Here is a 16,803-nt window from a genome sequence, read left to right on the forward strand (position 1 = left end):
CACAAGAGGGAGTTGCCCAAACCCAGCCCAAGCTAGGTGAAAATGGAATTTAATTGGTTGTAAGGTAATCCTGAATGGTAAATATTAACTATCCAGTCTCTGAACTCCATACTCTGAGATCGACCACACATATGAATTAGTTTGGCGAGACTTCTTTTTTGAAGGAGAGAGTACCAAATTCTTTTCCTCTTTGATTCCTTCAATTTGTCACACTTCTTGCAACACAGATATTATAGCACAACGACAGTAGAATTTCCAGTAAGTGCACTTTGCAGTTCGTTTCAAGACTATTCTAAAACTCAAGGGTCACAAAATCACCCTCCCCTCTTTCCCTTTTCGAAGGGATCTTTCGGGGGGAAAGGTGAAAAATGTGGAAACAATTGGATACAATTACTAAGAACATTTTCCTTCTTCCTTAACAAGTCTCTTGTTTATGGTCATTTCGTCTTGTGTGATAAGGCGGACTTCAGAACACAAAATTGCAACGCTCCAGATTCCCTACCCAAATTGTCACGCGGTTCGTATGTCAGTCTTCGAATTTCTTCAAAGAATGTTACATTATCTGCTATGAGATCTGCAAACGATCTCCATTGTATAACTGCTATCTCGATAGAGGCAGTGGACAAAACTGAGGACAAAGCTGCCCAAAACAAGTTTTTGACAAAAAAAAAAAAAAAAAAAAAAAAAAAAAAGGAAGAAACAGAGACAACATTTGTTTTTAGCCAGAAGCGCTCATAAATCACTACCACGTGACGCGAAGATTATTAGGGCTAGAGGTTCAGCAGAGAACTCTCAATTCCTGGAGAAATTCTATCCTCTACGTTGCCAAGTGTAAACGAAAGTATACATTATAATTAATCTAAATTGATCTGGGGCATTAAATCAAAAACAGAAACCATGAACATATAGGTATTGCTGTTGGAAAATATCATGGAAAATTTTGAGACGGTAAGTGCAATATCTTGTTAAATATTCACATAGAAATATCTACGTGTTATCTTATAGGGATCCTGAAACACTTGCAAGTGGGTAGACATCCCCTTAACACAAAACAAAACAAAAAAGGGAAATTCTGTGATCTAGGGACCGTAAAATAAATTAAAAAAAAAAAAAAAAAAAACGCACGAGTGGACTGGGTAGGTAATAGTTAACACATCGGCACTGTAAACCGCAGTCTCGGATTCGATTTTCGGGCCTTTAGTGCATTTTTTTAAAAAACTGTTTGTAAATCATTGTATTCTTATCTATATAGGAATTGTTATAATATAAAATCGCTTTTTCTTCTGTATTTGTCCTCTCTGTATATAAAATATGTTATCACTTACTGAGGAAACGGATGTACCGTTTGAACATAGCGCTGTCCTCAAGCCGAATTTTATCATATTATTTTGATGAACATGCATATCCTAAAAGGAAAGAAGAGTTCAAAATGTAAATGCCAAAAACAGTGTGTTTTACGAGTCTCTCAAGTTAGTGATATGAAATTCGGCGTATAAACTGTTCTTTAAAAATAATTGGACAGGTATTCCAACGTTTCAAAAGTTCCGTTTCTGGTGGGGGGGGGGGGGGAGTGAGGACATTTCTATATCTTAATTTCCAATTTTGTATTCATGAAATGCTTAATATGATTTGAACCGTTTGAAATTAATTTTTAATAGAGTTAGCACTTAGATTGAGATGGGTTTTTTGTGATTTCACTGTGAGTGAAATATGTATCGAAAGGGGAAGAAGATAACGGGGGTTCAGTTTCCTTTTCCTTCCAAGAATTTGTTACGATTCCCTGAAGTTGAGGATAGTGAAACTTGGAATATCAGGTTCTCATTAAATATAAATGGCCCAGCGTTTTGCAAAATTCCTTTCTAGAGGGAGAGGGGACAATTTACATATTATTTCAAATTTCTGATTTTCTGTGAGAAAACTGCTAAATTCTTTGAAATGATTTTTGAACATAATACATGGTTGGGGCTGTATTTCTATCGTTTCATTTTGATCCAAATCCATACCCTAAAGAGAGTAAAGGGGTTTAAAATTCTTTGCCAATAATAAAGTGTCTTAGGGACCCTTCAAGTTAACGAGATGAAACTCGGCTTATAAGCACGTTTAAAATAAGTGACCAGATATTTCAAACTGTTTTCGCACTGATAAAATGTTCAATGTGAGAAAATGGCTCAACTGTTCGAATGAACTTCTGAATTTAGTTCGCACTCAAGTTGAGCTGGGTTTTATGCTTTAACTTTGATTGAAATATGTAACCTAAGAGGGGAAGAAGGAAGGGGTTCAAATATGCCCTTCAAATTTTTTTTCCCGTAAACTTTAGTGTTTCTGTGCGAAGATCAGGCATTTCATCTATTGTGCTGCCAAAATGTCTTGAGCCGTGGCAAAAATGCGAATTAACACTCATACCCTCACACACCCATGCGTTGAGCCAATAAGGGTTCAGCTGTTGCTAGGCGAGAGAAAGCGAGTGGAATACCTTCAGCCGATAGCAGCGCTTGCAACGAAAGACTAGGGATCAAGTCAATCTGGCATATCTATAGTCAGATTTCTAGCGAAAAGTCGTTTCAGAGTAAAGTTACATATCTAGTAGTAAAGTATAAAACTATTTTCAACCGGTGAATATTGCATTATAGGAAATAGGTAGCTGGTACGAAAGATACGTGGAATGCTAAGAATTAAAAATATGGTAATTGTTTCATTAATAATACTATCTTAATTTTCTTCTTCTTCTTATTATTATTATTATTAAAAGTTCTACCTTAATGGACAGAAACTTATGAAAGAATAGTTTTTTGTTAAAACCTTGAACATAACATATACAAGTGTTATTTGTGACCAACGTTTCCTATGCGATACTATGAATATACCCGTGATTTTTTTTAATGTGACATTACTGTGAACTGGGTTCCGCGGTGGCTTAGTGATAGAGTGTTCACCTCTGGTGCATGGGGTCCCTGCTTCGATCTCAGCTCGCACCAAGTGAACTTTGTGGTGGGCAAACACTGTGTGCGTGGGTTTTCTCTTGGTTCTCCCACTTTTCATTCCATTTCATTCATTTCTCATCATCACAGTCTCCTTTATCCCACCTAGCATAATCGTGGAACGTTAAACTCAGATTTCATTTCATTTTTCATTACTGTGAACTGAAATAGATAATAGGACATGAATATTGATCCCAACTACTAAATAGGAAGATAATTCGCCTCAAAAGCAAGAGGTGGTGTAAGGTGGTGTAAGACATCTTACTCGGAGTGGATTAGATCACTGTCGATTTACTTCCATTTCGATTTTTTTTTCACTTTAAGAAAGATATTGAGACTTTCTTACAGTTACCTTTTTATATTTCTTCTTTTATCAAAATCATTACAGATTAAACAAATTTAGTTCTCGTGCTTCATTCAAATTATCAAACTTTCATTGATTTTGTGACCCTGATGAGCATATTACCTGCTGATCAGTCATTTGTAGTAACTTCCGAATTTTTTAAATTTCCGTACGTGTAAAAAAAAATAAAATAAAATAAATAAATAAAAAATCGCCCGCCCGTGTATGTAATTTGAGGCCTATTTATTCATGACATATTTGTCGTTTTCATTTCAGAATCTTAATGCAGCTCGATCCTGCTTTTTGCCAGAAGATGAGAAGCGTCAGTTACTGAAACAGCTCAAGTCTACGTACGGGTTTGAAGACTAGAGTATTCTATATAAAACTTGCATGTGATGTATACATTTCATTTTCTTAAAGCATTTACAATTCATTACTATAAATAATAGAGACCAGTATGTTCAAAGGGGGGGGGGAGGAGGGAAGATAAAATAATGTAGTAATAATAATAATAAGCAATGGTAGTTACGGGATTTCACGGGTAAAGTGTACAATGGAAATATTGCAATTTCTTTGCTCAATTTGTCAGTATATTAAAAAGACATATCATGTCGTTTGTGATCTTTGAATCAGAAGTGTTCTAATAATAAAAAAGAGAAGAAAAGAAAACTTTTTTTTTTTTTATATATAATGTAGAGTTTGACTAGTTGACTGAGCTAGTCAAAGAGTAGTTTCACTTAGAACATTGTCTTAATGAATTCAGTTGCATTTATGAGCTCTCTTGTGCCTATTATAGATAAGAATTCTCACTTTTGGTACAGGGTATTTGTGGGAAAATATGATTCGGATGTTAACGTTAAGAGCACATCCATTTGTCATATGACAGCAGTGATGAAAAGGAGTTTTCAATTACAAACAAAAAATTCAGTTTGTATTTTGTGTGTATACTGTTCCTTGGAGGATATTATATATAGATTATACCTAGGTATATATACATATACAGTGTATTCGGAAACAGCACCAAAAAACTTTGAGAAATGAATTCTCACACGAAAACAATTATAGACCAATATGGGTGCACGAATGCGTCATTTCGGAGCTAGATCCCGCCGAAAGTTGGTCAGAACATAAAATGAAAAAGGTCATAACTCGAGAACAATATGTGGTAGGAAGATCAAAAAAACTTCTTTCGGGCCTAGATTCCATTAAATGTATAAGTGGATGTAGAACAGGGATGGCGACAGGGTTAGCCTCGAAATATAGAAAATATATAAAACCTAAAATATATGAAACGATAATTATGCCTTTTGTGCTGCATGGTTGCGAAACATGACCGCTTATTCTGAGGGATGAACGCTGGCTGGAAGTATATGAAAATAAAGTCCCGAGGCGAATGTTCAGATCCAAGAAGAACGGGAATGGGGAATGTCCAAAACTTCATAACGAGGAACTGCATAATTTATGCTGTTTACCTACTATTATTAGGGTTATTAAGTCTAAAAGGCTCAAGTGGGCAGGTCATCTAGCTAGAATGGAAGCAAGTATGAAAGCTTTTAAAATTTTAACTGGAAACTCAATCGGAAAGAGATCATTAGGAGACTTAGGCGCAGATGGGATGATAATATTAAGATGGATCTCTCAGAAATAGGAATACAAAGTAGAAACTGAATTCAGTTTGCTAAGGACAGAAGTCAATGCAGAGCTTTTGTGAATGCAGGATTGAACCTCCGGGCTCCGTACACTATAAAGTTAGTTACGTAGTTAGATTCGTAAGCTCTGCTACAAACAAACTGATCAGGGACTGAAAACTAGGACAGATTTCATATCAATTCACACATGAATGAAATCTAGGCACAAAATAACTACTGTTCTTTTATCCGACATTTCATATTCGTTATAGCCTTTTTTTTTTTTTTTTAATAGTGTTCCGACCAATTTTGGGCTGCATATTGCGCATCCATGTTTATATATACTAAAAATGGCGTATTTGTGGAAAATATTTGAAATGATTGTTGTTTTCCTGTTTGTACAGCATTATAGCAATAGCTTTTAGTAGGTCTAATTACAACAAGTTCTAGCAATTACATGATTTAAGCAATGTTGCCAACTTTAGCGATGTTTATCATATCTCCGGAACGGTTTGAGATATCAAAGTGCTGTAAACGGTAAAATAATTTGTACGTCCATTGCAAACCATAAAAGATTTGATACTTAGCTAAGCATTTTTTCGAAATAAAGTCTTTCAAAAAAACTCAAATTTTCAAGCCCTAGTAACTTCGTTCCTATTCATTGGAAACAAAGTCATACCATGACATCCAACGCTAAGTTACTTTCGATGTGCATTATGTGTGATAGAAGCTTCCAAACTTTGGATGTTTGTGATACTGTAACATCCTTACTTGCAACACTGAATAATAAATGTGATATTTTAAGTTTTCGTTTGACATGCTGATTTGAAATATGTAATAATCCAACGTAAAGCCGTTTAAAAAAAAAAAAAAAAAAAAAAAAAAAAAAAAAAACTTTATATTGGGTTGGTAACATTGTTTGTTGAGTGTTTCTGTTTAATACATGCTAAGATGTTCTTCTTATAGTTGTTTCGTGCAAAGTTTCGCTTTTCTCTCTCTTTTGGTTTCTCCGTTATAGCGGATGATTTGGCCACCCTGTATATATATATATATATATATATATATATATATATATATATATATATATATATATATGTGTGTGTGTGTGTGTGTGTGTGTGTGAGTGTGTGCAAGTAAATAAAATAAATAAATAAGTGGTTTGTCCCAGGTTTGTTTTTCAGTTGCAGTCAATATTAGATCACATATTATTTAATCACATATTGTTACATACAGGTCATGAACCGAAGTTTAAAAAAATGTGTAATGTGGTAAGCACAACAAATCTGTTCGTCCAAGGGATAAAATCCCAACTTCTCACTTGCTGCCGCCGGCTCGTTTGAGTCGTAGTCAGTATAGCGATAATATTTTGTTGTTTTCTAGAATTTTTACACACCCTGGTATTGTGTAAAAAGGAAATTGTAGTACCATTGTAAATCCATTATTGTAGACATGTGTAAATAATGGTCTAATGGACTGTTACTAATCTTTCAGATATCATGCCGAAAGTAATACTGTATTTTCATTCTAAATTTTAGTATACTTTTTGACTGGTTGGAAGAGACATTAGTGTTTACATATTCTTTCTTTAAATGTTTTATGGGTACAAGATTTATATTTTTTAAAAGATACTTTAAAATTCATTTTAGATCAAATACAAAGATTAAATAAGAAGTTCTAACAACTTCTTAATACATAATTTATTAGAAAACACTAGAACTCTAAATGAGATTTTATGTTTATTTCTTCTTGGGGAACAGTTCTATGTCACGACTGTATTAAGCAACTTTAAGGTTCACACATCTTTCGGAATTAAGAAATATTGTGCAATTTCAGTCGTGAGTGTAAAACATTTTTCACATAAGAATATAATGGATCATTCCTCAAAACTTGAAGCCCGGATTAAGGTATCAGCTCAAGGTCCAAAATGAATAGGGAATCTAGTCTTTCGAATGAGAACGACGACTTACTTATTTGTACTCTATTTCTATTTTTTAAGGGTTCGCGTGCTAACGGTTGCCGACTCTTGGTCTAAGCATTTAGTCCTTATTTGACTATTACAAATACAGTGCAACCTTTTTGGTAAGTCCCTATCAGTATTTCTATACTAAGATACACTTAATGATTTTTTTTTCAATGTTCTGTTGAAGTTGTCCTATATAATACATACATTACTACTATTATTATTATTTAAAGGAAATATTGATTTTAATTAGTCTTTTTCTCAGGATTTTAACGCAGATCAAATATATTGCCGTAATGAATATATACACTTATTATTCAAATTTCATAACGATGAACGACATTCCAGTATAAGATTTATTAACATACTAGTTACGTGCGCCAGCCAAACGAATAGCACTTTGTTACAACTGTAATGTTTTAAAGTAATCGTAAATATTGTATTAAGTTAATTACAGCTCAATAACATTGTACTGAGAACAATGATATTTATGAAAAAATCAAAATATTTTTATACCTCAAGAAATAGAGTATAATCAAAATATATTTTAATACTTACTTACTTATGATCATTAGTGTCATGTGCATAGTAGTGTTGTGAATTTTTACCACATAGCAAGCATCTTCATACTTTTTTATTCTCTGTAGTGAGAGGTTTGTATGTTCAATATAGATTACAGAAATCGTGAATACCTTATTGCAAATAGCATGTCACATAATAATATAAATACAATGAGGAACCTGTTTCGCTGAATCTTTCATGTTCCAGATGACAATGTAAATCACTATGTAAAATATTTTTAAAAAATATAGGATTTATTGCACTCAAATAAATGTAAATTGCATTTCAAACATATTTTTTAATGTCAATGTGTTTATCTTTAGAACTAGGAGATATTTAGATAATAGTTCATTACTTACAAACTTGTTAGAAAATATACAGAAGGTCGTTTCATCCTTGTGGTAATGAATTGCTCCCGTCTTCCTTAGGTTATGAAACCCCTTTTCCATCACTGATTATGTTCAGTATGATGGTCCTGGCGGTGAAATATTGCACGACATCGGAGCTTCCATTCAGCACAGCCTAATACAGTTTCGCCTGTCCTTGAATACGTTCTAGAATTCCTCAAGTGTTGTAGCTCGGCGTTTTGTGATTTTTCCGTTTTAATAAGCCAAAAGCTTAAAAATCCATGGGACAGTGGCGTAGGGAAGGGGGGGGCCCAGGGGGGCCGGCCCCCCCCCCAAAGGGTTCCGACAATCTATTTTGGTACTTTGATATTTGTAATTTTATCTCTGAACAAACAATAATTTCCTTTCATGCACTCCATTTCAAAGCTCGTGTTTGGGGTCCAGGGTTCGATCCCAGCCCCCGCCAAGTGAACTTTGTGGTGGACAAACACCGTGTGCGTGGGTTTTCTCGGGGTTCTCCCGTTTCCTCCCACTTTCTTCATTCCACCATTTCATTCATTTCTCATCTTCACCGTCTCCTTTAGCCTAGCCGGCATAACCGTGGGACGTAGAACTCAAAGATTTCATTTCATTTTTTTTTTTCATTTCAAAGCAAAATATGACACTAAATAGTTCCTATCCTATACAAGCTGTGTTTGCCAACGTCGTATTCATTCTTTAAAAATGTTTACATATTGGAGGTATGGAAATCGAAGTTTCCAAGAATCTCTGCTGTTCAAACGAAAGAATGGAAAGAGAGTGAGGAGGGCCTACGCAAATGGTGACGTGACCTTGAAGTTATTGTTGTACTGTTTGACATAGCAATGACCACCACAGTCTTCTTTGACCCAAAGCCAAAGTTTGCAGATTGAACCAGGAAATACTGACAATAATCAGTTCCTTTCTAATCCTAAAAGGATGTTCCGAAAACATTTAATCTTTACCTTAGCTCAAGGGTTAGGAGGGAGTGGACATATTTGAGCCCAAGAAATCATTGACCTGGATAAAAATAACAAAACACGTGATCTATTATCGTACATTTTGAATCAACTACCGCTGTTCCCTATAGGATTAACTACAGCAAGGATCCTGGGCACCCTTCACTTCTACTAGTAGCCGCAATTGGCATCAAAGAAAGCGGCGATCAATTGATTTCGATAAATGCTCAGCAGCTAGGTTTCTTAACCTACAAGGCAAGAAAAAGAAAAAAAGAAAGAGTAAAAATAAAGATTTTCCTTTGTTGTTTTGGTTACATTCAAACAAAAAATATTTTAGGAAAAATTATTTACAGGAGAAGGTGGAAAACAATAGTAAAGACCTGTAGCGTGTGACTAAAATAGTCAAAGCAATCTCTGATATTTGATCAGTTAGAACAGTTCAGGTGTAGAAATAAGAACTAACTTTGCGTTTATCATGGCGGAAAACCTTTTACAAAAGTGGTTAAAGCGGAAGAAAGACAATTCTGTTAATTTCGGCGAGGAAAATGTACAAGCAAAAAAACCAAAAAGCAACGAACAAAAATCTAAACAAGATAATAATTCAGAAAAAAACTCAAAAAACGTTTTAGAAAAGTGGATAGAACGAAAAGCAGACAGTAGTGGTATCAATTTTGCCGAAGAAAATGTGCAAGAACAGCAATCCGGAAACAACAAAAACAGATCTAAAGAAGACAGCACTTCAGAGAAAGATGTAAGTATTATTATTATTATTATTATTATTATTATTATTATTATTATTATTATTATTATTATTATTATTATTATTATTATTATTATTATTATTATTATGTAGTATTGGTAATCACCTTTGTGCAAACGATCCCAGATTTAAATTCCGTTGAAAACAAGTGTTCGGTAATTGTTTAAAAATGTCAATAGCCGTCTATCCTCATTTGTGTTACCAGCGCATAGATGGAATGGGTCAGTGGACCGTAGATAGCAGGACGTGACCCACGGCGACCTACCATTCACTCTGACCCACCAACCCCTCTCCTCAGTGAATTGTATTCAGCATCTTCTGAACACTTGTGAGTTTGTCTACTTTTTACTTTCAAAGCCTCAATTTTTCTTCCTTTTTCATTTGTTTTTATTTACTTATCTGAGGTGAGTAGATCTAAGTGAAAAATGGAAAAACCTTAAACCTCAGGCACTTTTGGATATTGATATTTGTAATTGTACTATAATAATAGCAATAGGACATACTACTTAGTTTTCGGGACGCCCCTGTGCATTTTTAGAGGAGCTGATTACTGGAAGAAAAATATTTTTTAATCACCTGCAATATATGAATTATTAGAAAATCAATGTAACTATGTGTGCGTGATAATCACGGCCAAATGTCAAACCCAAATGAAATGACTTTTGGTATATAATTAGGCCCTAATCCTACTGGGGTGTTATTATATCGCTTTTATTAAAATACATATCCTAAAGGGGAAGTGGGGGTTCGAATTTTTTGGGGAAAAAAATGAGTATCTCACCAGCCGTTAAACTTAGAGAGCTGAAATTCAGTATAACTCTTCATTAAAAAGAAGGAGAACATGTCCTATCATTTTTTTAAATTCTCCTTAATGGGGGGAGGACTTTCTATATATGGAAAGTTGGTAGGGGTTGATATGTAAAAATAATCGAATAAAACCGATATTAGTGTCGGGTTTGATGTGATGCATAGTAGAACTTCCGAAGTAGTTCAAGCGCAAATTTATCCCCATCGGCATAAGGAGAAGGGAGAGGGAGATAAAAATTAAATGTTCAAATAGACCGAGATAAGTGTCGAATCCATAGCTTGTGGGGTCGTTGAGATGAATAGTGATAATCTTGAAGCCGTTCATGTTTACCCCCCTCCGTTGGCATGGAAGGGGAAGGGGAGGTGAAAAGTAAAATATTCAAATTGACCGAGATTAAAAGTCGAATCCATAGTTTTAAGGGCTGCTGAGATGAATAGTGTCAATTCTGAGGCCGTTCAAGTCCAAGTTTGGTCCCTCACCATGAGAGGAGGGGGTGTGAAAAATAAAATGTCCAAATTGATCGATATTATTGTCAACTTCATAGTTTTGGAATCGCTGAGATGAATAATAATAATCACAAATTTGTTTGTTTGTTTAGCTGTCATGCTGTTTCGTTTAATTTTAGTGTTACTTGTTTGTCTTTAAAAAGAATCATGCTATTTCCATTCTATATTTTTCACTTCACAAAAAAGCACTTTAAATATTTAAAAATATATGTGCAATACCATGTTTTAGTGACTAGAACAGATTATTTGTATTTACATTAATTTCAATGTGAAAATAATTTCGGTTTACAAATATTTTGGTTTACGAACAGCGTTACAGAACGGATTAAGTTCGTCACCCCTGAATCCACGGTATATAAATTTTATTAAACTTCAGAAATATTTTTCGAGATTATGTAGTATTAGATGTAGGAAGTAAGTATTTTTATCTAATGGTAAAAAAAAAGTTTTTTCCTATCTATTCTGAGTTATCCTTAGTGTTTTACAACAAATATCCTGAGTTGAATTCCGGAAAATTTTTGTATCACTCTTAGATTGTTCAGAATTTTAAGAACTTACTCACGAAAACTTCAGTTTCGTGTGCTGGTCTGAAATATAATCTACCTATAAATAGATAAGTAGGTTAGCCAGTCCGGGTCAATCACATTTGAAATAGAATTGAGAAAGTACTTCGCATTTTATATCCATTGCTTTCTATTCTATTATAATATAAAGGTAACCAAGAAAGTTCTGTCGCTTTTCGTATAGGTCTGTGCTCAATTGGCCCTCACATCGTGAGTTGAATGCGAATGGAGATAAGGCGAAGGTCAGTTGTTGGTATGCATATTTCCAACATACTATCTGATTGTGACAGTTCAGTTACACCATGAACTTACGTAGGGACAGAGTGAACATGGGACCTCCACAGAGCGTCATAGAGGCGTGTATGTTGTACGGATTCAAACTGGGGTCAAACGCCGCTCCAGATATGCCAGTGCTTTGGTAAGGTTGTCGTGACTACGCGGACAGTGCAACGCTGGTTTAACAAGTTTAAAGACGGTGACGAAACACTCGAAGACGCATCACGTGCCGAAAGACCAACACATGTGGAAAATGAAGATCATCAGGGAGCAGGCGAACAATGGTAAGATATGTGAGGAACTGGGACTACAATTCAGTGTAAGTGAAGAAATTATTCAGCAGCACCTACATCAACTTGGGAAGCACTACAAGTTGGAACAATGGGTCTCACATGAATTGACTCCGGACCAGAAGGCAATGCAAGGAGTCATCTGTGTTTCTTTGGTGTCTCGTCTGGGGAAGTAGCCATTGCTGGAAAGTGTGTTGACATGTGATGAGAAATGGGTCCAGTATAAAGCTCCACGGCGCCGTCATCATTAATTAGCATCCCATGAACCGGTTCCAAAACAGCCAAAACCAGCACTGCACCAGAAGAAGGTCTTCCTGTGTGTTTGGTGGACTGCTCGCGGCATCGTGCATCGGTAACTGCTACCAGCTGGCCAGAGCATCAATGCAATTGTGTACTGTTAGCAGTTGAGACGCGTTCAAGAAAAACTCAAAACTCTAGAACCAGCACTTCTGAATCGTAAAGGGGTCCTCCTGTTACAGGACGACGCTAAGCCCCACGTGGCTAGGATGACCAGGGACACCATTCTACGAATTGGATGGGAAACACCATTGCATCCGTCATACTCCTCGGACATTGCACCGTCCGATTATCACCTGTTCCATTCCTTGGACAATCACCTTAGAGGACGCCAGTTTAAATGCATAGTAGAGGTGCAAAATGCACTTGACTTCTTCGCTTCACTACCCACCAAGTTCTACACGATGGAATCCGTGGCCTTCCAGAACGTTGGCAGAAGGTTGTCGATGTTGATGGGAACTATTTTTGATCTTCCATGTACGTCTTAGGTGACATATCGATGTTCGAAGGTGGTGAGTGAAAAAGTGACAGAACTTTCTTGGTTACCTTTAATTGATGGAGCTTGTGTTTACTATATGGTGCGTTCAGAGCACAAGACAATATAGCTATAGAGTTGTGAGAAGAATAGACATAATTTGTGCTAATCCTAATTACATGGAAATTTTAAGTTTGTACGGTATGCTTAATTATATGGAAAATTTTAGTTTTTTCCCCTTTACGTCGACCTACATTTATCTTGATTTTAGACTTTAACATTTCATCCTATTTTGTAATGAAAAGTATCAGTAATTCAACAAGGGAATAATTATATATGGTAATTAAACTGAATAATTTGACCCATGATAAACACTTTACCATTTTATATCGTAAATGTGAGAGGCCGCGGTGGCTCAGTGGTAGAGCGTTTACCTCTGGTGCTTGGGGTCCCGGATTCGATCCCAGCCCCCGCCAACTGAATTTTGTGGTGGACAAACACCGTGTGCGTGGATCTTCTCGGGGTTCTCCCGATTCCTCCCACTTTCTTCATTCCACCATTTCATTCATTACTCATCATCACCGTCTCCTTTAGCCTAACCGGCATAACCGTGGGACGTAAAACTCACAGATTTCATTTCATTTCATTTATATCGTAAATGTCACATCTACCGGTATTGTAACAGAGCGGTGCTTGAGTGTTTGACTGGAGAAATTCAAATATTGGTCCTTTGGAAAGCTAGGTCAAATTAGTGGAGGTTCTGGGGGACTACGGCCCCCAAGCAATGTAACTTTCATTTGTTCTATTTTCGACCTCTGTAATTCTGAAATAGTAAGATTCGGTTTAATATGATACTTTAAAAACTTCAGCAAAATGTATGCAATTATTCGGAGAGGTGGAAGTGTGGACACATGGGAGAAATGGAAACCCTCTTTTTCACTAAAAATTTGTACGTTCGCTTTAAAAATCAGGGAGCAAAGTTACGAATGAAAGACATCTACCTACCACCTGCCCATGCCCAAGATTTTTTTAAAAATTGATACGTACTGAATGGAACAGTTGCAGATTTTCCTTAATATCTTCCTTAAAAATTGATAAACTATATTAGTTTTTTGTTGATTATTCTATGTACAAATGATGTAACATACATGAAATTGATTTGGCCATCACGTTATATCTTTGCAGAGTGGAGAGAGCAGTGCGACCTCCATATCAAAAATTCAAGAATTCTGTGACTATACTGAGGAAAAGGACGAGGACGACGTGTACGCTCCAAATGACATTGGCCTCTTCATTGGAAAATCCAATATTACAGACGTGGAAAAGGAAATGCTGTTACGAAGAACGTGGGAACCTTCTGCTTCACATAAATGCCATGTTCAAATGATAGGGTCTAAGAAAAGAACTTTTCAAATCAGATGGTTTCAGCGGTATTCTTGGTTGGCATATTCCGATAAACTTAATGGCGCTTTTTGCAAATATTGCTCTTTATTTTGCAAAGGCGGCGTAGGAAGTGGCTCTCATGAAACACCGCAAAGTTTAGTAAAGAAACCTTTCAACAAATGGAAAGACGCAATCGAAACTTTTGATGAACATGCTAGAACGAAATATCACGAACATTCACGAACATCAGCTCAAAATTTTCTCAAAATTTTTGACGGTAAACAAAAGGACGTTGTGCAACAAATGTAAAGTAAAGATGTAAGTGATACCGAGAAGAACAAAGCTATTTTATCAGTTATTGTGGAGACTTTAATATTATGCGGAAGACAGGAAATAGCACTTCGTGGGCATAGGGATTCAGGACGTTTGACGCTGGAGGATCCTGTTCACAATGACGGAAACTTCCGCGCCTTATTGCGTTACCGTGCAAGAGGAGGTGATTCTCTTCTAAGTGATCATATAGAAAATTCGGGCGCAAATGCTATGTACGTAAGTCCAACAGTACAAAATGAACTATTAAACATAATAGGATGTCATATCCAATATAAAATATTACAACGATTAAGGAGTGCCAAGTATTTCAGTGTATTGGCAGATGAAACAACTGATATTAGCCGTATCGAACAATTCTCTCTGTGTTCGCTATATTGACAGAGACACTGTAAGACTTCGCGAAGATTTTCTTACATTTGTTCCTGTATATGATGTTAAAGGATCAGCTATTGCTTCAACAATTAAGAGTAATCTACTTCAGCTGGGTGTTGAATTAGCTTATTTACGAGGTCAAGGCTATGACGGTGCATCAGCAATGCGAGGATCATTTAACGGAGCTCAATCCCATATTCAGAGAGAGTTCCCTAAAGCTGTTTACACACACTGCTCATCGCACTGCTTAAACTTGTGCTTAAGTGATGCGGCAAAATGTCCTTGTGTTCGTAATTGCTTTTCAACCGTGTCTGAAGTGTGTACGTTTTTTCGAGCGTCAGCTAAAAGGTCGAAAATTCTTAAAGACATTCTTTTAGCTGATGGACTGACCCACTCATCAATTCATGATTATTGTGAAACTCGTTGGATAGAGAGACACGATGCCATTGCCATATTTAAAGATTCATTTCATTCTGTTGTTAAAGCACTAGAAGAAATTACTACAGGAACACAAAGTGATGTATCTAGAAAAGCCGAGACTCTTCATGCAAGTGTGTGTAATTTCCCTTTTATAATTGCTCTGACAATAATGTCAAAGATTCTCTCGACAACATATCCATTATCCAAAGCTTTGCAGAAAGAGCAAATAGATCTAGCATCGGCTATGTCAAGAGTGAGTCTCGTAGAAGAAACAATAAGTAACATGAGAGAAAGTGCAACAGATGAGTTTCGGAAGCTATATATCAATGCTGAAGAAATGTCAAGCAAAGTAGGGGTTACTCCATCCATGCCAAGAAGAGTAGGGACTCAAAGGTTCCGGTCTAATGTAGAAGCTGAAACACCTGAAGAATATTATAGAAGATCAGTGTTTATTCCGTTCCTAGATGAAATTTTGGGTGCATTGAAATCCCGGTTTTCAAATCACAAGCTTATTTTACTCGGTCTTGACAGTTTGCTCCCTAGTAAAACATCGTGTAGGGAATTTAAAGATGTGTTGCCTGCAATTGAGTTCTACAAAGAAGATCTTCATCACAGTAATATTAATATCCTAGAAGCCGAGTGGAATTTATGGGTTGCACATTGGAAGAAAGAAGCTCGTGTTCCTAAATGTGTAGTGGAGACATTACAACAAATAGATGAGGAAATGTTTCCAAACATAAAGGTCCTTCTCACAATTTTAGCAGTGCTTCCTGTTACAACAGCTTCTGTGGAAAGAACTTTCTCTACATTAAGACGACTTAAAAATTATTTGAGAAACAAAACAAACGAAGATCGACTGACAGCTCTAACACTTATGACAGTGCACAGAGATATTTCAATTGACATTGAAGCTGTCGTTAACCGATATGCACAGAGCTCCAGGAGACTACGTTTTAAGTAATGGTTATCCGAGTGGCTATGCTTATCACGTATAGAATGGCTATTTATGCAGTTTAATAACTATTTTTCATATAGATATTATAATTTCAATCTATGTTTTAGTGCTCTTATCAGTTTCAAATGTTTCTTCTTAAAAGTTTTTTTTTTTTTTTTTTTTTTTTTTTTTTTTTTTGTCGGTGTGTTTGTTTGTCACTTCAGATCCATCGTATTACTCTCAGAGAATATTTTAGTTCTTATTTTTCTTTTTGAGTTCTTATCTTGTATTGCAACAACTCGAAACCTGCAAAACCTTTGTCTACCACTGGGCAAGGACATTTATTACTAGTAATTACGCAGCTTCGATCGTTGCTCATTGTTTATTCTGTTTTAATTCACTTATTGGATTACTTTCGTGGTTATTTCTGTTACTTGTCTAATGCAGTTTAACATTTTATATAAATTTATTACGATATATTAACTAATTTATTATATTTCGTTTTATTACTAGTTTATCCTAAATGTCTACCTTGACAAACACAAACACACACACACACACATATATATATATATATATATATATATATATA

The 16,803-nt window shown here is 35.7% G+C and overlaps 2 protein-coding genes across 2 annotated transcripts in view; both read left to right on the plus strand.

Annotated features, from left to right (window-relative positions):
- The window catches only part of LOC145677367 (adenosine deaminase-like), a 40,633-nt gene extending 32,873 nt beyond the window's left edge, over positions 1-7,760 (plus strand). Inside the window, exon 5 of the mRNA XM_081747888.1 lies at positions 3,598-7,760. Coding sequence (XP_081604014.1) covers positions 3,598-3,690 — 93 coding nt within the window. The 3' untranslated portion in view covers positions 3,691-7,760. The remainder of the gene's footprint in view (positions 1-3,597) is intronic.
- Positions 7,761-7,880: 120 nt separating this feature from the next.
- LOC145677366 (52 kDa repressor of the inhibitor of the protein kinase-like) lies at positions 7,881-16,353 on the plus strand. The gene is made up of 2 exons (XM_081747887.1): positions 7,881-9,545; positions 13,955-16,353. Exon 2 carries the CDS (start codon positions 14,808-14,810, stop codon positions 16,236-16,238), a length of 1,431 nt encoding a protein of 476 aa, XP_081604013.1. The 5' UTR covers positions 7,881-9,545; positions 13,955-14,807; the 3' UTR covers positions 16,239-16,353.
- The last annotated feature ends 450 nt before the right edge of the window (positions 16,354-16,803 follow it).

This window comes from Thermobia domestica, unplaced genomic scaffold (assembly GCF_964235325.1).
Source record: "Thermobia domestica unplaced genomic scaffold, izTheDome1.hap1.1 HAP1_SCAFFOLD_816, whole genome shotgun sequence".
NCBI lineage: Eukaryota > Metazoa > Arthropoda > Insecta > Zygentoma > Lepismatidae > Thermobia > Thermobia domestica.

What these genes read in the sequence shown, in the direction of transcription:
- LOC145677366 (XM_081747887.1), top strand. Translation starts at nt 14,808, where the DNA reads ATGAAACAACTGATATTAGCCGTATCGAACAATTCTCTCTGTGTTCGC.